The 18,169-nt window shown below is 39.8% G+C and overlaps 1 protein-coding gene across 27 annotated transcripts in view; it reads left to right on the plus strand.

Annotated features, from left to right (window-relative positions):
- The window catches only part of adgrb2 (adhesion G protein-coupled receptor B2), a 162,137-nt gene that overhangs the window by 117,900 nt on the left and 26,068 nt on the right, over positions 1-18,169 (plus strand). For 17 of the 27 annotated variants that reach the window (XR_013627691.1, XR_013627689.1, XR_013627690.1 and 14 more), the window contains 9 exons: positions 114-264; positions 3,400-3,469; positions 4,556-4,622; positions 6,939-7,024; positions 9,077-9,175; positions 11,742-11,841; positions 13,025-13,096; positions 14,646-14,738; positions 15,981-16,199. Coding sequence is in view for 23 of the 27 variants with exons in the window: in XM_078792013.1 (XP_078648139.1) it covers positions 114-264; positions 3,400-3,469; positions 4,556-4,622; positions 6,939-7,024; positions 9,077-9,175; positions 11,742-11,841; positions 13,025-13,096; positions 14,646-14,738; positions 15,981-16,199 (957 nt within the window). In the remaining 4 variants the exon portion in view is untranslated. The remainder of the gene's footprint in view (positions 1-113; positions 265-3,399; positions 3,470-4,555; positions 4,623-6,938; positions 7,025-9,076; positions 9,176-11,741; positions 11,842-13,024; positions 13,097-14,645; positions 14,739-15,980; positions 16,200-18,169) is intronic. The other 10 variants (XM_078792021.1, XM_078792019.1, XM_078792026.1 and 7 more) reach the window with 4 other exon arrangements.

The following is an 18,169-nucleotide window of genomic DNA, read 5'->3' on the forward strand; positions in this document are numbered from 1 at the left end:
ACAACAGTTTTACAATGTTTTGATCAGCAATATTTCTGAATAAATATAGGAATTGCTGCATGCTTTTAGTTACATTTTACACATGGTTAAGTATATTTTTGCCTTCCCTTTAGGGCCTATGTACCGTGACCGCTGCCTTTCTCCATTTCTTCTTCTTGGCCTCTTTCTGCTGGGTGCTGACGGAGGCTTGGCAGTCCTACCTGGCGGTCATCGGGAAAGTGAGGTCACGACTCATTCGCAAGCGCTTTCTGTGCCTCGGCTGGGGTGAGCAAATCCAAAACACACAACCATCTCACACAAATCAAACGTGATAAGCACTTCATTTGCAGCCTTGTGGGTTATTTGTATAACTTGTTTCTTTTTGCCATTTAAAATGTCTTACTGCCCAGTATAGTCATGTACTGCAATGCAGTGCACCATAAATCCAAGTTAACAAGAGAAAATGTTAAGGATGGACAGTCTGCATGTGTGTCAGTTAATTCCTGATTGGGCTACAAAGTCATAGACCTATAGTTGCTCATGAATTACCTATTGTATAAACACAAACATCCCAGTAAGTCAGAATTATTAAAGGCATGCTCATGTAACATGGGTGCAATAAAGGTATGAATGGAAATAAAAACAACACTTTCTTTTGGAAAATTGAACCTGCTCCGCACTAATTGTACCCCAGTGTTGTGGGCCCTACCCCATCTGTTGTGAAGTTGTTTTTCAATTATCACAGAGGATCTATAAATCCATATACCTTGCCCAAGAGCCAGCAGCTCTCATTACTGGCAAAGATAAGAAGGCAGCTCAAAGCAGAGTTATTTTTTTTTCCATCAGAGGTGCAGTTCAAGCAGACAAAATACAATTGCAAAGAGGAGCCGGTTTGTGCACACTTTCATCTCTTCTCTTCAAATTGGTGTTTTATGACAAAAATAGCTTTTATCCCATCATTTGTACGGACAAAAGTGACTGGCTGTGAATTTTAATGCATGTGACGATGCAACATTTTTTTTTTGCAGTAGCTTTTACCATAATTCCATAATTACACCAAATTTGTCTCAGCTTAATAATTTTATGTTTTTGTGGCATTCACTTCACAGGTCAAATCCTGTATTCATTAATTTTAAACAAGTCACATAAGTCACACAATACCTATTAGAAGTTTACTATAACAAGAAAAAACAGAAAAAATACAACATAAATATAATAACTACATATAAATATGATATAATAGAATAATGGAAAAAAACAGCAATATGACACATGACAGACATGTGTTTTTTGTGAAAACAAAGAATAAAGAAACAAAACGAAGATGTAACATTTTGGAAATTAGTTTAGAAAAAAATTATATTACAAAAATTAAATCAAAATATTTGAGTGGTAAAGCCATAATACGAAAGAAAAAAGGATATAATTGAAATATTTGAACAAAAAATGTAAATGCAGAAAAAGTTACATTAAAACAAACACAAATCTTCGGAAGGAGATATAGTCATACATATATAAGAAATATAGATAAAATGGCTTGGTTTAAAATATCAAGTGGGCCCCGTATATTTTACTTTTTAGAATGTGGCTGTCACTGGAAAAAGCTTTGGCCATAAAACATCCAACTACCATGTCTGTAGCACTTCAGGCTTTATTTTACAATGTGTTTTCTGAACAAATCTGTTCTCAGTCAAGTGGTAGGTGTATACCTGGGGTGTGCTCATCTCGCTAGGTCAGAGGTCAAAGGTGGTATCATGTCCATGAGTCGGTTCATGACATCACCCAGAACTTTAAAAGTCACTTCCTGTCTCAAACATGGAGCAAACAAGTGATGGAGACGATAGATTTCATCCTTTTGGTGCTCATAAAGAGGCTGTATGGATATATCTTCCTGTTCAAACATCATTCAAAAGTCACTTGTGCTTAATAGGGCACCTTAAACTGTGATGTAAACCTTCGCTTTCGAGTTTAACGCAACTGAAAGCTCTGAGTATAGGAGAATTTGAGGTTGCTTTTTATGACTTGGATTCTGACTGAGCTGCCGCTGTGTGACAGGAGGCACTGATGGATAGCAGTGGCACAAAGATATTTTACATAAAAATGTAACCGATTATGTCCTTGCAGTGTCAAATTGTTGCCAGCATAATGCGTAAAACCCTTCATTTGCTCGATTCTCATTTGTATCGCTTTTTTCCCTTTCCCTTTTGCTGTGCAATGCAAATTGCATTGGCCTGAATCCAATTTACCAAAAGGCGTTCATCATACTTTCTAATATAATTTATAGTCAGACATGGATGCGCAAACGCTTGCGCACAATGGCCGACATAGAGGGAATCACCTCAAGTCTATTCAGCTCTGCATCACCCGGATGTCTCCTACACGCTGTGTCTTTTCCCCTTGAATGTACTACAGGAATGTAAGGATAATCAACACATGATAAGATCTTCACAACACTGGCCAGATGCTTAGAGTGGACGCTTGAATTAACACCAGCATCACCTGTTCATTCCATTCCACTGCATATTGATCCCAGCGGTCTAATCAGACACCCTGCCGATGCCCTTCCCTGATAGAGAGAAGGCAGAATGTATAGCTGTTTGTACAGTCACAGATTGACAGATACTGACCCTGGTGTGTGTGTGTGTGTGTGCGCGTGTGCGCGTGTGTGCGTGTGTGCGTGTGTGCGTGTGTGTGTGTGTGAGGCTGAGCAACACAAATGCACAAGAGACTTTGCAAAAATGCATGAAACAATCAGACCAGTAGAGCAGACCTTTTCCACCAACCATCCAGTTTGCAATTTTCTCCCTAAATTATGTGATTGAGATGTTACCATGGAAACAAGGGATCTGGAACTCGCTTTCGTGTTGGATTATCAGCACAGTGTGCGCACATGACCTATAGCTGTATATTTATTTCAATTATACATATTGCTAGACTGATTTTGTCAAATAAAAATATTTCCATGAACCAGCTTGGCTCCCCTGCCGACTTATTTGTTAGTGTGTCTCGTTCTAATTACTTTTCATTGGCGGCCATAATCACAGCTTTGTTAATTACATGAATATTTCAGAAACAAGCTCATTATGGGTTGAGCATGGTTCACGGTGTCACGGTGTGACATTCTGGCTCACACTTGTGTGTTGCACACGCCCTGATATACAACCACTTCATTTATACGTTATACAATACTTGTATGAATTTTCACCACCAAAAGCAATATTTATCCTCCTCGGTCATGCATGCATGATGGATGACGTATTATAGAATGTGATGTGATCAATAACTAACACCTACAAGATGACCTCAGTCAAAGGGAGTACATGCTTACACTTACTTACACACCAGCAGTCACATATCCTTGTTCAAAATGTTTCCTTGTTGATGCCACCTATTGAATTCTGTTGTCATTTGGTCTTGTAGGTCTTCCAGCCTTAGTTGTAGCAGTGTCAGTCGGGTTCACCAGAGCAAGAGGTTACGGCACAGCCAGCTAGTGAGTATCATGCCCTATCCACTTTCACCTTTTTTCTTGATGCAAAATGTGTATGGAAAAGTAACTTTATATTCTGTTGCTATGCAGTAGTTTCTTCCGCATGTGCCTGGTGAAATGCATAAAATGATGGTGTGTCATTGTTTTTATGAGCACTAAAAAACAGCTATTGGTGTCTGATTTGGTAAAGAGTGGCGACCGAATTGGTAATAATGAAAGAAACAGAAAATGCTGATGTAAACATGAGTTTGGAAAAACAAATTTGAATGTTGCCGATCAGAATGGAGAAGTTTGTTTTGTTTGTTTTAACTTCAAGTGCGTGTGCTAAGACCATTCTCACACCCACCTAATTTGGACAGGATTAACATTCCAGGGAGCCGTAGAGAATGAAAAATGGTCCGTAACGCTGCACGGTACTTTAACTCATCGTTTCCAGATGGCATTTTAACCATGGAGAGGTTCAATAAGGAGACATCAAATGGAAGAGAGTAGTAACATTTATTCTGATTGAATGAAAATGGCAATTAGAGCGAATCCCTCCCCTGCAGCAATGCATCTTCATTAGGGGCAGGCTTGTGCAAATAGACGGGAGGTGGGATCCTCTCAGGGTAGGAGTAGCAGCCATAGACAGAGCATCTCCATCCACGACCAGGTAAAAGTTGTGGGCTGAGAATGACGCAGTAAAAAACAGCACTATGTAAACTATAATAACACTGCAAATTGTAGAATTTCCAGTGAAAGGAATCATTACAGAGCAGGAAATCCGGTTATATAAATAGATTGGAAATGTACAGTCGAATCACAGAAACAACATAATTATTTTCCAATGATTATTTTTCAAGAATTCAAGCCGAAGAACAGACATTTAATCTGGAATCGATTTCACTCATGGATGATCGGGATTGGCAGCATAAAATCCTGATCGGAACATCCCTATGGGAAACGAATTAAGTCTCAATGGATTTATACTAGTTTATACTACTAGAAAGTTTTTGGATAGAATTTAGGTAATGCACAATAACACTATGGCTCAACAGTTAATGCAGTTTTCATGATCAGAAGCAAGTGTAACTATCCTTTGTCTTTTAGCTGCTGGTTATCCCTGGAGGGAGGTTTGCTTTATGCCTTTGTTGGACCTGCTGCCGTCATTGTGTTGGTGAGTATCCGTCTTTTTTAATATATTGGTTGAAATCTAACAAAACCAAATGGCAGGCCTTCAGACATATTTTAATATACAGTACATTCATTCATCATTTTTATCCTAATGCAGCATTCACGTTCCACACCCCCACTAAGTTTAATGTAACTTTGGTTTAGCACCTTTTGTGTAAACTTGCAAACAAACAAGCAAACGGTGTAATGAAAACATAACTTCCTTTGTGATTATTATAGCAATTAACACCACCAAAGCAGTGTATTTTATCACTGTGCAGCAATATCTCAATATTGTTGCCTGCTGTATGTGGCTTTTTCTACGATGAGTTTATTTTTCCTGAGGGAATCACTGAATGCTGTTTTTTCAGCATTCATCCTAGCTGAATACTAAAACAAAGCTGAGCAATTACTGCCTCTGCTATTAGTGTTGTGGATGCGTGCATGTACTCGTATTTCCTTTCAGTCATAAGCACAGATCTGTCCATCACATGTCTACATGGCAAGGAAGAGCTTGTTTATATATACAAGCATATCAAGGCCAGGGGTGGTGAAACGAACATTTGTGTCATAATATTAAACATCCATCCATCCATTTTCTATACCGCTTATCCCCATTAGCATTGCGGGGGTATGCTGGAGCCTATCCCATCTGACTTTGGGCAAGAGGCGCTGTACACCCTAGACTGGTCGCCAGCCAATCACAGGGCACATATAGACAAACACCCATTCACACTCACATTCATACCTATGGACAATTTGGAGTTGCCAATTAACCTATCATAACATTGGGTTTGGTTAGGTTAATAATAAACAAACAAAACAAAATGAAGTTGTAATCTTTGGAAAATTAGGTTGGGTAATAAGTTATATTTTTATGGGAATAAAGTCAAAATACTATTGGAATATATTCATAATATTTTAAAAACTTTGAACACCCCAGGTTAGACTCTACTGAGTATTTATGATGAGCATGTTTTCCAAATGGCCTTTGAAGTAATAATCTGTTATATTTTCTAATACAGCACTGAGTCTGGTGTTTCTTCTTTCCCTGTGTTAATGTAATATTTCCAGTCAGGAGGTCCGTGCCCCACCCCATCAAGGAGGTGCATTAAGAGGCAGATGTCGGTCAGAAAGACACAGGCTCCTCCCACAGGACTTGTCTCTAATTAATGAACCTGACCTCAGACAAATAGCAGATCGAGATTATGCTGGCACGCAGAGCTCGGCCCAGACATGACTAACCTGACAAACGTCCTCACACAATCTGGCATGTTGTCAGCATGCAGCAGGGGGAAATGTGTGAAAAGTGTTTAGCAAGCTACAAAAATCTGCCCGATGTACCGCAGGTGTTCCCAAGGGAAATGCATGGGAGGAATTAGGACAACAGGCAGCTGTTCTGAGAGCGAAGAAATCTGCTGTTTTTTCTTTTTTTTAAGAATATTGTCTTGGAGTACGCTGTTGCAATCTACAGCCAGAGAATATGCAATATATACAGTTGTATTGTGCTTAGCCAGTATACAGTATGGAATCCACTAATGGTGTTTTTTAGATATCAGTGTGGGAGTATCCAATGGAATGTATGCTGTGTTTACTGCGAACGTACAGAAGGTCACTTCACCCTTCAAGCATACACTAAATGAATGAATAATACAAATATGATGTGATTATACTATAAGTCACCCTCTCCAACTGCTACAGTATTTCAGTTTGGTAAATAAAGTCAATAACTACAATGGAGCCTTCAAGGAAAGTGGTATAGATTGGCTTTAATATGCCTCAAGGTTAAAACGTTTTGCACAATATCATATATGACTTTTGCATCTGAAACAATGAACTCCTTTTTTGTCTTTCTTCCCCATTTTTGTGGGATGTTTTTTGTGATTTTTAACCCAAAAAGGTACCAGTGATGACCAGTATCATGATAACTGTCGAAGTTCAAATGAGACGTTTTGGTTGATGGGAAAGTGTCCAGTTAAAAGACAAGATGGTCATTTTATTTTGGTCGAAAGATTTGCTGAAATTTGCTCGAAATTGGGTTTGACTTTGGAGGTTGTACTTGTCTAGGTGGCCAGTTATGAAGCCCCGAATGAGCTGTGACCTTACAATCTGCCTTGAGCATTATAAAGCAAGCATGGAGGCCTTTACATATGAACTATGCTCCCTGTGTCATTTTCTGTCCGAAGTGAGGAAGGCAATTAAAAAGTCACCTTCAACTTGAGCTGAACTCTCAGGACATACACATCCATTGTAGATGGGAATCCCTGTTAGCAATCCTCTACTGCCTTGTTGATGAAACGTTCTCCTCTGTCCACTTCAGGTGAATATGCTCATTGGAATCGTGGTCTTTAACAAGCTCATGTCTCGAGACGGCATCTCAGACAAGTCAAAGAAGCAGCGAGCAGGGTAAGTCCTCCGACAGCAAGGAGTTTAGGGGCACAAAGGAATATTCATCCATTCATGTGAATGTACACCATAAAATATGTGGCACCTCTTCCTGCAACACACAAAACATCTGTAACTCACTATGGTGTGTTGGGTTTGGGTTCTGCTGGTATTTTGCGTTTACGTTTGTGTTGGGGTTTGTCTGTGGTCTTCACAGACATGAAAATGAGCATCAGACAGATTGCTAATTGAATACTATAAAGCAGGATTGTGATGCAGGAACCTGGCATAGTAGCCACACAGAAGATCTCTGTTCTCACGTCAACCGATAAAGAGCATGCAGCGACCACGTTATTTTCTACCGAGCAGGTGGCATGCATCTTAAATGAACACAAATTAAATCCATGCTTTTGATTTTATTCACTCCAATTTTTTTCTTCCTGTCACTTGTTCTGTGTTTTCTGTCTTTTTCTCACAAATTGAGATGGACAATTTGTGCAAATACTTTAAGGGGGTTATCAGTCAACGACTGGTTAGCCTCTGTTGCCATGTTATGCAAGCAGTTGTGTAGAGTTTCACACATGAACCAATACCTTGAATTTACAACACAACAGCAACAGAACCTATGTTGTAATACCAGCAAGCTGCTTAACCAGCATTAATACCATGAAATTATTGTAAACAGCACAGTAATCCCTCATTTATTAAGGTTAATTGTTTCCACACTTGACTGTGATAAGTGAATTTATTTATAAATGGAACATTAGACCATTGAAAACCTCTTTATGACATTCTAAATATTTTTTTATATTATTAGAGCCCTCTAGACATGGTAGGCACTTTTACACGTATTACCCAATAGACATAAGAGAAAGTAAGACATAAATGTGATTCATGCTTGTGTATTTTGCTGTAAATGCATTCTGGTGATAAGGGAGCTGAGTAGGGTGTGTATAGGAAAAGACATGTATCCAGAGTTGAATTTTAGATTGTCTTGCGTTACGGCGGCAAGAGTAGTAGGAGACCATGTTTTACTTAGGGGTTATTGTGCAATAAAAGCCAGTTGTTCTGCCGATCAATACTGGTGCTTGTGTCTCTCATCGAACATTACTGACATCTAGTGACCAGTTTAGAATACTACTCATCATCACAGGCTCTTTGAATGGGTCATTTGAATGACTCATATTTGTATTTTAATTCATTTTGCCATTTTTATGCTTCAATATGCATAATTTGTCTTAATAATAAGGCACACTGAAAAAGGAAACATCATGGTTTTATTAATTCCTATGCTATAGAAAAAACATGGAGTAAAGCCACCAAATTATCAGATTTTGGTTTTATTTCAGATGCATTCACACTAATGTTGCTGAAAGATGCAGCCATATCAAGCAATGGAATTCTGGTCAGAACAACGTATGTGCAGATGAGTTCACATCAAGAAAAAAGTACAATCCCAGCGGGTTTTTTCCTCAGAAATTGGTCGTGTTGCTAACAGGACAAGCTTTCATTAGCATAATGGCTTCCTTTATGAAGCAAGGGGGATTAAGGCAATGAGCTGTGATGGGATGCTAATGTAGCATAGCCACCGCATGGCCCCATTGTTTTTTTTACTCATACGCAGTACACAACCAAAAGAAAGTTGTTCATTCCGTGCCCCAACAAAGCTTCTTTGTGCACGTTTTTTTTTCACCCAAAATGAAGACACCTGCGTTGACAAGATTATCGGCACGTTTCCTGTCTGTGTCGTCGTAATCTGTTAATCCTCATAACTCTGATGTAACATGGTGATGTTTGTCTCTCACTCTCACTCTAAATCAGTCTTTGTATTGTAGACTTTTTATCTGCTGCCACGTTTTAAGATCTGATTTTAATTTGCCTTTCTTTCTTTTCTCCCCCCCACTTTGTTTTCCTCCCACTCTTTGTGTTTTGCATTCGTGACACCTTCACGTTGATCATGACTGGAACATATGTTTCCACACATTCCCGACACCCCCCTCCCTTCATGGTTATATGTGTGTTCATGTGTGTGTGTGTGTGTGTGTGTATTTGTGTTCACAACGTGTCCTTAAGTGTCCCGGTGGAGGCGCGTAGCCGGCTGCTCCTGAAATGCTCCAAGTGCGGCGTGATCTCGAGCACCGCTCTGTCCAGCTCTACTGCCAGCAGCGCCATGTTAGTCCACCTTCATCTTTCTCTTTCGTATCGCTCTTTTTCCCCTCTCTTTAGTTACCGTAGTCCACCGTATCCATCGCTAAAGGCAAGACACGACAACAATTTTTTTTTTTGATTGAATTGATACAATAGTGATTATAGTTGAGTTATGGTATCAGATTGTTTCATGATTAAAACTTGATACCCCTCAAGTATTTAAAGTATTGTTTCTCAAAAAAAGAGTTGTTTTAATCCGTCGTTTATTGCGCTTAATTGGTTCTGCGAAGTAGGGTTACTTATCTTTAAAGGAAATATTTTTGTGGAGCATAGAAAACCTGTTTACAACCTTCTGAATACAGATTTTAATATTAGAGCCCTCTACACATGAAATAACACCCCTATAGTCACCTTTACACTCGTATTACCCAATATAGGAGACGTAATAACAACAAATAAGTGTCCTGTGTTTTTATTTGAGAAATTTATGAGGGGTTATTGTGACTGTTCTGAGATCATTTGATCTACAATCTATACATCTACAATAAAAGCCTGTTGTTCTGGTGATCAAATTCGGTGCTTGTGTGTCACCATACATTGCAGTTCTTGACAACAAGTGATCAGTATAGAATTCTACTTAACATTTCAACGTCTTTGACAGTGTCTTTGAATGCAATATAGTTCATTTGTCCACACAAATATCACCAATGAAATATACTGTGTGGAATCCATCCATCTGTTTTCTATGCCTCTTATCCCCACCAGAGTTGAGTGGCTGTCCAGAATCAGTACTAATGAAATAGTGTCCACTTTGCAGGGAATACACATTTTTTTTGTTTATCTGTCTCCATCAGACTTTCTCCATCCTTACTCCCTTTTTGCATCATCCCTGCAATCTCTGGCTGCTGGAAATAATGCAGAATGACATTTAGACATGGATGGTTTAAAAAACAAAAAACAAAGAGTGTGCTGCAAACAGTCAGTATTTAATAATAAGCCTGTGTTTCAATGCAAAACAGCTTGTCCTCGGGTCACACAGAACAAAACTGACCCGTGTCAGGCTGCATTTGTGAATCATTTGTCTTTTAATGTGCTGTATTACTAAGACTTGGGGGCACAGCAATGTCAGCCAGGTTTTGGGGATTGTGTAAACTGTGTTGCTGTCAAACACCCTATTACATAGTTTAAATTTTATGGCTCTCGTTATGCCATACCTCATGTGGTAATCTGTCGTCTCGCTTCCACAGCCTCAAACCCGATCACGCTAAATCAAATGGACTGCAGTCCTCTGCATTTAATCAGCCTTGTCCTGGGATGACCTGTTTGAGCACTGCCATCCACTGGGTCTTTGTTTAGTTGGGGAAAATATATCATATATATAGTATCTATATATATATATATATATTTATATATGGTTTTTACAATGATTGATGACAATGTTTAACAGTATCTCACAACAGCGAGTACACCCCTCACATTTCAGCAACCGTTGTATTATATCCTGTCAAGGGACAGTACTACAGCACTTTACATACTCTGGATCGACATTAGACGAGTCGGGGTGCAACTGGTATAGCAGTACGGTAATCCATAGTTTATTGTGATTAGCTGCTTCCTGACCCCATTGTGATAAATGAAATAGTATTCCATATTTAAATCTTTTTTTTTTTGTAGTTCACATATAGAAACCTTTTTACGATTTTTTTTTATAGGCCGTATTCAACCACAAAACAGCATGATTTATTAATTCATATATTTTGGAACAACCATAATAACAAATTGAGGAGCGTCTCAACAAAGAAATATGCAAATATTATATAAATATGAGCGGTTTCAGAGCAACTCGTACAATAAAAGTGATTGATGGATTGATGTTCCACCTCGATACATTTCAGCTCCAACAATGATCAGGATGTTGCGCTCACCATTATTTACAACTATATCGGAAGCTAAATAGCTTGTCAAATAGAGTTGTTTGGTGGACAATTGCAAGTCACCCGTCAGCCCCCGCCAAAGAGCTATCAACGAATCAAGACACTGTCACAAGGTTGCTAAAGTAGAATTCACGTTTAAGCTTAAACGGTAAGTGTGTGTGTGAACTGTATTGGTCTGAAGCACCGCATCCAGAGGAGAGGATAAGCATAGCTGTGTTTTTTTTTTTTATTTCTATTGCTGTCTGCTCTCTCTAATGGTTGTTATTATTTCTAAGTGTAGCTTAACAGAGCTGTCATTTTGCCCCATTGACATTTATGAAACCATGCAAGTGCTCACACAGCATGCACATTTGTACAACTTGCTTTCTCACAGTCCGGCCGCGTGACCAGGTAATTGTGTGCTGTTGTCAGTCTGGTAACAATGTACATGATTACACATCATTTCACTTCTCAGTTTGAATATTAGAGTAGACATCAGTGTACCAGTCAGCCCCAAATTACCCACCACTGAACCGACTGACTGACGGGTGTGTGCTTGTAAGAGAAATTGAATAATGTGATCAAGCTGGGTGGCCATGGACTGCTTTGAGATTGAACCCTGTGTTCCTTCTTCCTTTCTCCCTACCCCCTCACCCCCCACCAATGCTCTCTCACAGGGCGTCTCTATGGAGCTCCTGTGTGGTTCTTCCTCTGCTGGCTCTCACCTGGATGTCAGCAGTGTTGGCCATAACTGACCGCCGCTCAACACTTTTCCAGGTATTTCATGCTCACATCCACCCTATACAATAAAGTCAGACTTGTTTGTTTGGAAAGTAGGCCTGATCAGCTGACATTAACTCCACTCTTGATTCTCTGGTGCTCCCCTAAAAACAATGCAACAGCTCCTGTTTGGTAGTCAGCTCATTATCTATCTTCAAAGTCTCAAAAAGACTCCAGTTGTCCACTTCACAGAGCCGGATTGTTTGTGAAAATCCCATCATTTGCCGTTGTTAATTGGTTCCAGACCAACAGTCATAATTGAATTTCTGCAATGTACAACTCAATATTAATAAACATAATAGTTCCATAGTTAAAGCATACAAAACCTGTTTGTGACTTTCTGAATATTTTTTTTCCATTATTAGAGTCCTCTAGCCATGAAATAACACTCCTATAGTCACCTTTACACTCATATTAGCCAATATAGTTGTACAATCAAAGAAAGTAAGCCATTTACGACATAAATAAGACTAATGCACGTGTGTTTCAACAGATGTCTTTGTATGCGTGGGCGGGAGGTGATGTCGGGGAGGTCAAAGTTGAGTGTTGAGCTGGAGTACGGCCACAACAGTAGCCCGCATTATGATGACTTTTATTATGTTATTAATGTGCCTCTTATGAGATAAATAGCTATAAAATAACAAAAGCCTGCTGGCAATCAAGTTTTGTGGGTGTTCCAAGTGGCAAGTGTAGACTACAGTTCATAAACAGATTGTATTGCTTTAAACTGCATTTGTATTTTGTTTATTTATAATATTATGCTTGAAACAGCATAATTTAGTGTGGAAATATAAGTATCATTTGCTATAATATGTATTTTCTGGACTATAACTGTACAATAATAATAATCAAGTGACCATTTATGAAATAATAAATTTACATCCGTAATAGAGTGTGGGAGGGACATTCAAACTGATGTACTGAGAAAAGACTATATACACAAATACGTAGTATGACAGTGTGCAATACAACAGTTGTATTGAAAACAAGTCTGCCTCTCTGAATGTAATAATGCTAAACATTATGATTATCATTGTGGGTGTAATTCCCATGAAAGAGTCAAAAAGAGTATGGTGCAGTGGTAATAATATGGTTGCCAGTTAATATAGTTTCCATATAATGCAGTATTTATGTAAATATGCACAGTAAGTACATAAACTAATCAGACAATCTCCGACAGGTCCTCTTTGCCGTTTTTGACTCGGTACAAGGTTTTGTCATCATCACCGTCCACTGTGCCATGCGGCGAGAGGTGAGTCCTACTTTCTTCCCCCATCCCAACCCCCACCCCCTCATTGAAGCTCGACGGATCACAGCCATTGTTCAAGTTCACACAGTTCATTCGCAAACCCGAGCCACATCATGACCTCGGATGCACTTGCATGCCTTCAATAGGTGGGATCCATGTTTGAAAGTCTCATGTTAGATTCCCGGTCAGTTTGAGGTCACATCAGAATTCAACCAGATCAGACTTGACTGGGTGGGGGGGATTATCTTGCCGCTTATGTCCAATGTTGTGCAGTGTCTTCTTCATAATGCTGTATCACAGTGCAGTATTGTCCATCAGCGCCAAGCCTGCTTTAAGGAGCTTAGTAAGATGTTGTATGGAATAAGACGATAAGTCCCTCACTAATGCCCCAAGTGTATATTTGCCACAGGCTTTGCTGTGCTCCCTGGGTGCTGTATTTGAAACGTATTATGCACATACATGTTTTTTACATCATTAAATTATTTCGCAAAGCCACCATCCACTGAACAATTTGCACCTTGGTATTGCATGAATGTAAATTTTGCAACACCTCCTATATCTTATTGCACAGCAATACTCGAGTGAATATTGAAATGCTTAGCTGCATTAAATCAATATCACAAAAGCAGCAAGGATCTGGGTACAGTAAATCCAGGCATTAGTCTTTGTAAATATATGAAAATCCTCTGCATAAAAGTGAGAGCACATGAATGCTGCCTCGTCACAGACACGTGGAATGCTGTGCTGGGGAGGAGAAGGTAGCACTGACACAGTGAGAAGCAGACAACAGAGGTGGCGGGCATTTCGCCAAGTGTGGTGAGGGAATGAAAGGGCCACAGAGACACAGGCACCCTGCTGAGATCAGTGATAGATATGATAGTGAATATTTGAATATATTGCGAGGAAATGGAGTGCATAGGAGAGCAGGGAACATGACTCGGAATAGAGCTGATGGGAAAAAGGGAACAGTGTGTTTAGAGGATCGGATGCCACACACACACACACACACACACACGTATGCATGAGGAACAATCGCCTCTGCGGATGAGTACAGGCATAAAGGAAGAGACGGATGGAAGGAAACAATGGAGGCAATAAGCTAGCCCATGCAGTATTAATCAGACATGGATGCTGCTCCAATCCACTTCATTTGTAGCAGCGCATATAGTCAGATAAGACCACCCATGGAGAGGATGAAGATGCGCTTATTCTCGCTTACACAACTTGGTACATGAGTGCTCTTGTCTGACGCCCATGACATTCTTGCAAGATTTGGCAACACTGAGAACTAAAAAGGAAACTATTTTTGGAAACTATTCACAGCAAAGAAGCCTGTAAGACCCAATTTGTTTTATTTGGGCTGCTATAAGAAGTGGTAATTTGATGCATGTGGGAAATATACAAGCCAGCCAGGTCTAACTTTCTAATTTAACTTCCTCCACTGACATCATTCCTCTCCTTTTCCTTATTATTTCCCCCCTCCCTTTTCCCCTTCTTTCTTGTCAATATTAAACCCTGCCCTCCTCTTTTGCCTTCATGTGGCCGATTTCAGGTGCAGGATGCGATGCGCTGTCGAATGGGAGGGTGTAAAGATGACAGTGAAAACTCCCCAGACTCCTGCAAGAACGGACAGGTGCAGATCATGGTGAATAGCATTTCATTCCATTCCATGTTTACTAGCATGTTTGCCTCTATTTTGTTGTTCTTACAAGAATTTAATAGTAAATTGCATAAAATTACAGTTTGACATTGAGAGCTGGTCAATATTCCTGCAAACGGGGCATCATTTTGCAGAAATGCTCTATCTTTCCATAATTATATTATATAATTTCATAATTTCATAATTTCATAATTTAATATTTTTAACTTCATATTTTTCAAGTGACCCCATTCAATATGTGTTTCCCCAGCTCCAGTTACTTTTGAAGCTCGATTTTAAATTCTAGTGAGAACTAGTTGCCAGATTGCATCAATGCCTGCTTTTTCTGTTTGTTATGCAATAGCAGGAACTCATCATTAATTATGCATCGTTCATTTGAACCCAATTGTTAAAACAATGTGTGATTTCACGTCCCATCTAAATGTCACTCCAACTCCTCAGTTCAATGCATGACATTGACTTTCCAAAGAGTCACATTGTTTTGCATAAAATGTTGCCAGTGAGTGAAGTGAATACAAGACATTTTGGGGGGCATTTTACACAATGTCATTGACAAGTACTTAATATAAAATTGGGTGCACACCTGCATAACTCCAAAATAGGACAAGTCTGCATTTTTTTTTATTATTGCTTATTGTGTGATAAATTATTTATACTACTTGGCCAATTTCAGGAGTCACAGTGGTGCTCCACATGCAGCATCAACCCCTTCATGTCTTCCTCAAATCAGTTTGCCTTAATGTTTATGGGTTGCTGAACGCCCCTCGCGGGTTATCAAGATTACACCTTGCAGGCATCACACAGCAAGGAGGTGGGGTCCTCCTTTGCAGTAGTTTCCATAACTTAGAGGTACATTTGCAGTCTAACTGTGCTAATTTAATTTCTGGACTTATCATACTCACAGTTCCCACCGTTGACTGGTTACCATGACAACTAATGTCTTACAAGGGAAGCGGCTGCAGCTAATGAACGTTTTTTTTCGATCCTTATTGTGTGCTGAAAGAATATATTGTGCCGTAAAGGATACTTTGGTGAAGCTACTATTTGCTTCATAATTGGACGGGATTCTCGTTACAATGGTAATCCTTTGAAATTTACACGATAATTGTCCTCCACGCTGTCTTTTTAAAGTCCAGTCAAAGTGGCATTTAGGAACATCGCATGATTGGTTAATCGCTTATCAAAGCTCTCCCTCTGACAACTTTCTGCTCTCCATCGCACCATCAGAAGTATCCAAATGCAGCCTGTGGCTCCTTGCGTTACGGCACCGGCCCATGCACAACCGGCGCTGTGCTTCTGCCAGCTTCGTGCCAGCAGCAGGGCTGTTGCCACAGTCTACCCCGCAGCGACCGCAGCCTTGACCACAACCTCGTTCTCGGATATGCGTCCGAGCAGAGCCCCGTCCCGAACAATACCCACAATCACAACCACAATGGCAGCCAACCAGTATGTCACCACTAGAAAAGAGTCAGTAGATCAGGAAAGGGGAAAGGTGCAGTCTGTAATATCAGTAAATTGACACATACTGTATATGGAAAAAGTGATATAATATAAGGTTTTGAGACTTTTGACTGCTACTTTTGATAAGAACATTGATTGACCGGTCTCACCGCTGCACAGTTAAATGCAGTCCAGTACAAGCGCTGCGGCTTTTCGGTGGTTTATTATGTCTTTATTATGGTGTTTTAATTTGCAATGATGTTGTTATATATTGCACCATACTGAGACGTTTTCTCATATTTATTAACAATATTTCGTCTGGCACAAGAGGCCAAATATTCAAAAGCTCTCTATGTTGTGGCTGGTGAGTGCATGTTCACATTAGTTTTCTTATTGCATGCACTGACATTAAAAGCTATGATACTGCTAGAAAATAGAGCAGTATTGAAAAAATTTGCTCTTATGGTGAGACGGCCTCAAACTGCTTGAGTTGCTGTTCCCCCCCTCTACTCTCCCATTTAGTCTTTTTTTTTTTTGCTGTGCTAAGCAAAATGGCCACAGATGCTATCCTCGTATTTAGTGGACAGGACATGTTTCTCATTCCTCACGCTGCTCAGCAAGAAGGCCAAAAGACACAAATCTGCAAGATGTCAAAAAGCTAAGAGTGGCAGATACATCATATTGATTGTAGGTTTCGATTACACATTGCATCTTCTTCTCTTCCTTCTCAGGACAAGTTGTGAAGTGAGTAGAAATTAGCAATCAAAAAGGGTTCACGTGTAGTTGGTTAGTTATTTGTTTAGTGTCCAAGTTGTGTTTTGTGTTTGTCAAACTGTTGTTACTGTACAGTTACAGTATCTCTCAAGAGTGAGCACATCCCTCACATTGGATCAACCACTTTATTATATTTTCTCAAGTAGCAATACCAAAGGAAATGACTATACCTTAGAGTATCAGTGCACAGCTTGTATCGTAGGATAGATTTACTGTCCTCCACACAGCGCTATTATTGTCGGCAATACCATTGACTACACTTTACAGAGGCCAAAGTGTCAAGATGTGAGCACCTTGAGCATGGCATTCACCAGAAATGCGCAAGGCAGTTGTCATCCTGGAGGTGCGTTTGGGTCAAGGCGCCCAATTTCTAAAAGGGGCTTCGTGTTTTCCTCAATCACAGCTTCCCAGTACCAGCAGCACTCATGCAGCCCCAGACCATAATCCTACTACCCATATGTTTGCCTGTAGGCACAATGTACCAGTTGTTTAGACAAGCATAGCGGTCTGCTGGGTAATATTAGTGGATAGTGAATTTGTACTGCTATAAATTAATATTAATACTAATGCCTGCTATTTGTGAGTGCCTTTCAAAGAACGCAAAGACATATAAAAGCATGTAAATAGAATAAAAAATAGTCAAGAGTAAGATTCCCTGAATAAGTGGGTTCTGAGTGTGGATTTGAAAGGAGGAAGCAAGTCTCATGTTACAGATATCTGGTGGGAAGTGAGGTGAATCTGAGGGAGCGAGAGGAGGTAATGTTGAGATCAGAGAGGTGGGCGGGCAAGCTTGTGGATGGCCTTGAATACAATACAATACAATACTATACAATACTATACTATACAAGCTGTATCCTGACAACTCAAAAGTATATCCAAGTTGAATTTCTATAGTATTGTACCTTGAGACTATACCAGGGATGTCCAAAGTGCGGCCTGGAGGCCATTTACGGCTCGCATAAAAAAAGAAACAGCTGCAAAAAGCAAGGTGACTGGTGGCTGAAGGCCTCAAGGACCATTCTGAGTTTTACTGGCAGCTGTAGTAGTTAAAAACCATATGCAGACATCTTCATGTCAGCCCCTCCATAACATACTGTAGATAGGATCTATTTAAAGAAAGACTTGTCTAAATTCAACAAAAGACCTATCGTCCGTTTCCAAGTAATTGGCTGAATTGTACAGTTGAGTCACCATGGCAACAA

This window comes from Doryrhamphus excisus, linkage group LG7 (assembly GCF_037039965.1).
Source record: "Doryrhamphus excisus strain RoL-2023G ecotype Guam linkage group LG7, RoL_Dexc_Guam_v1.1, whole genome shotgun sequence".
NCBI lineage: Eukaryota > Metazoa > Chordata > Actinopteri > Syngnathiformes > Syngnathidae > Doryrhamphus > Doryrhamphus excisus.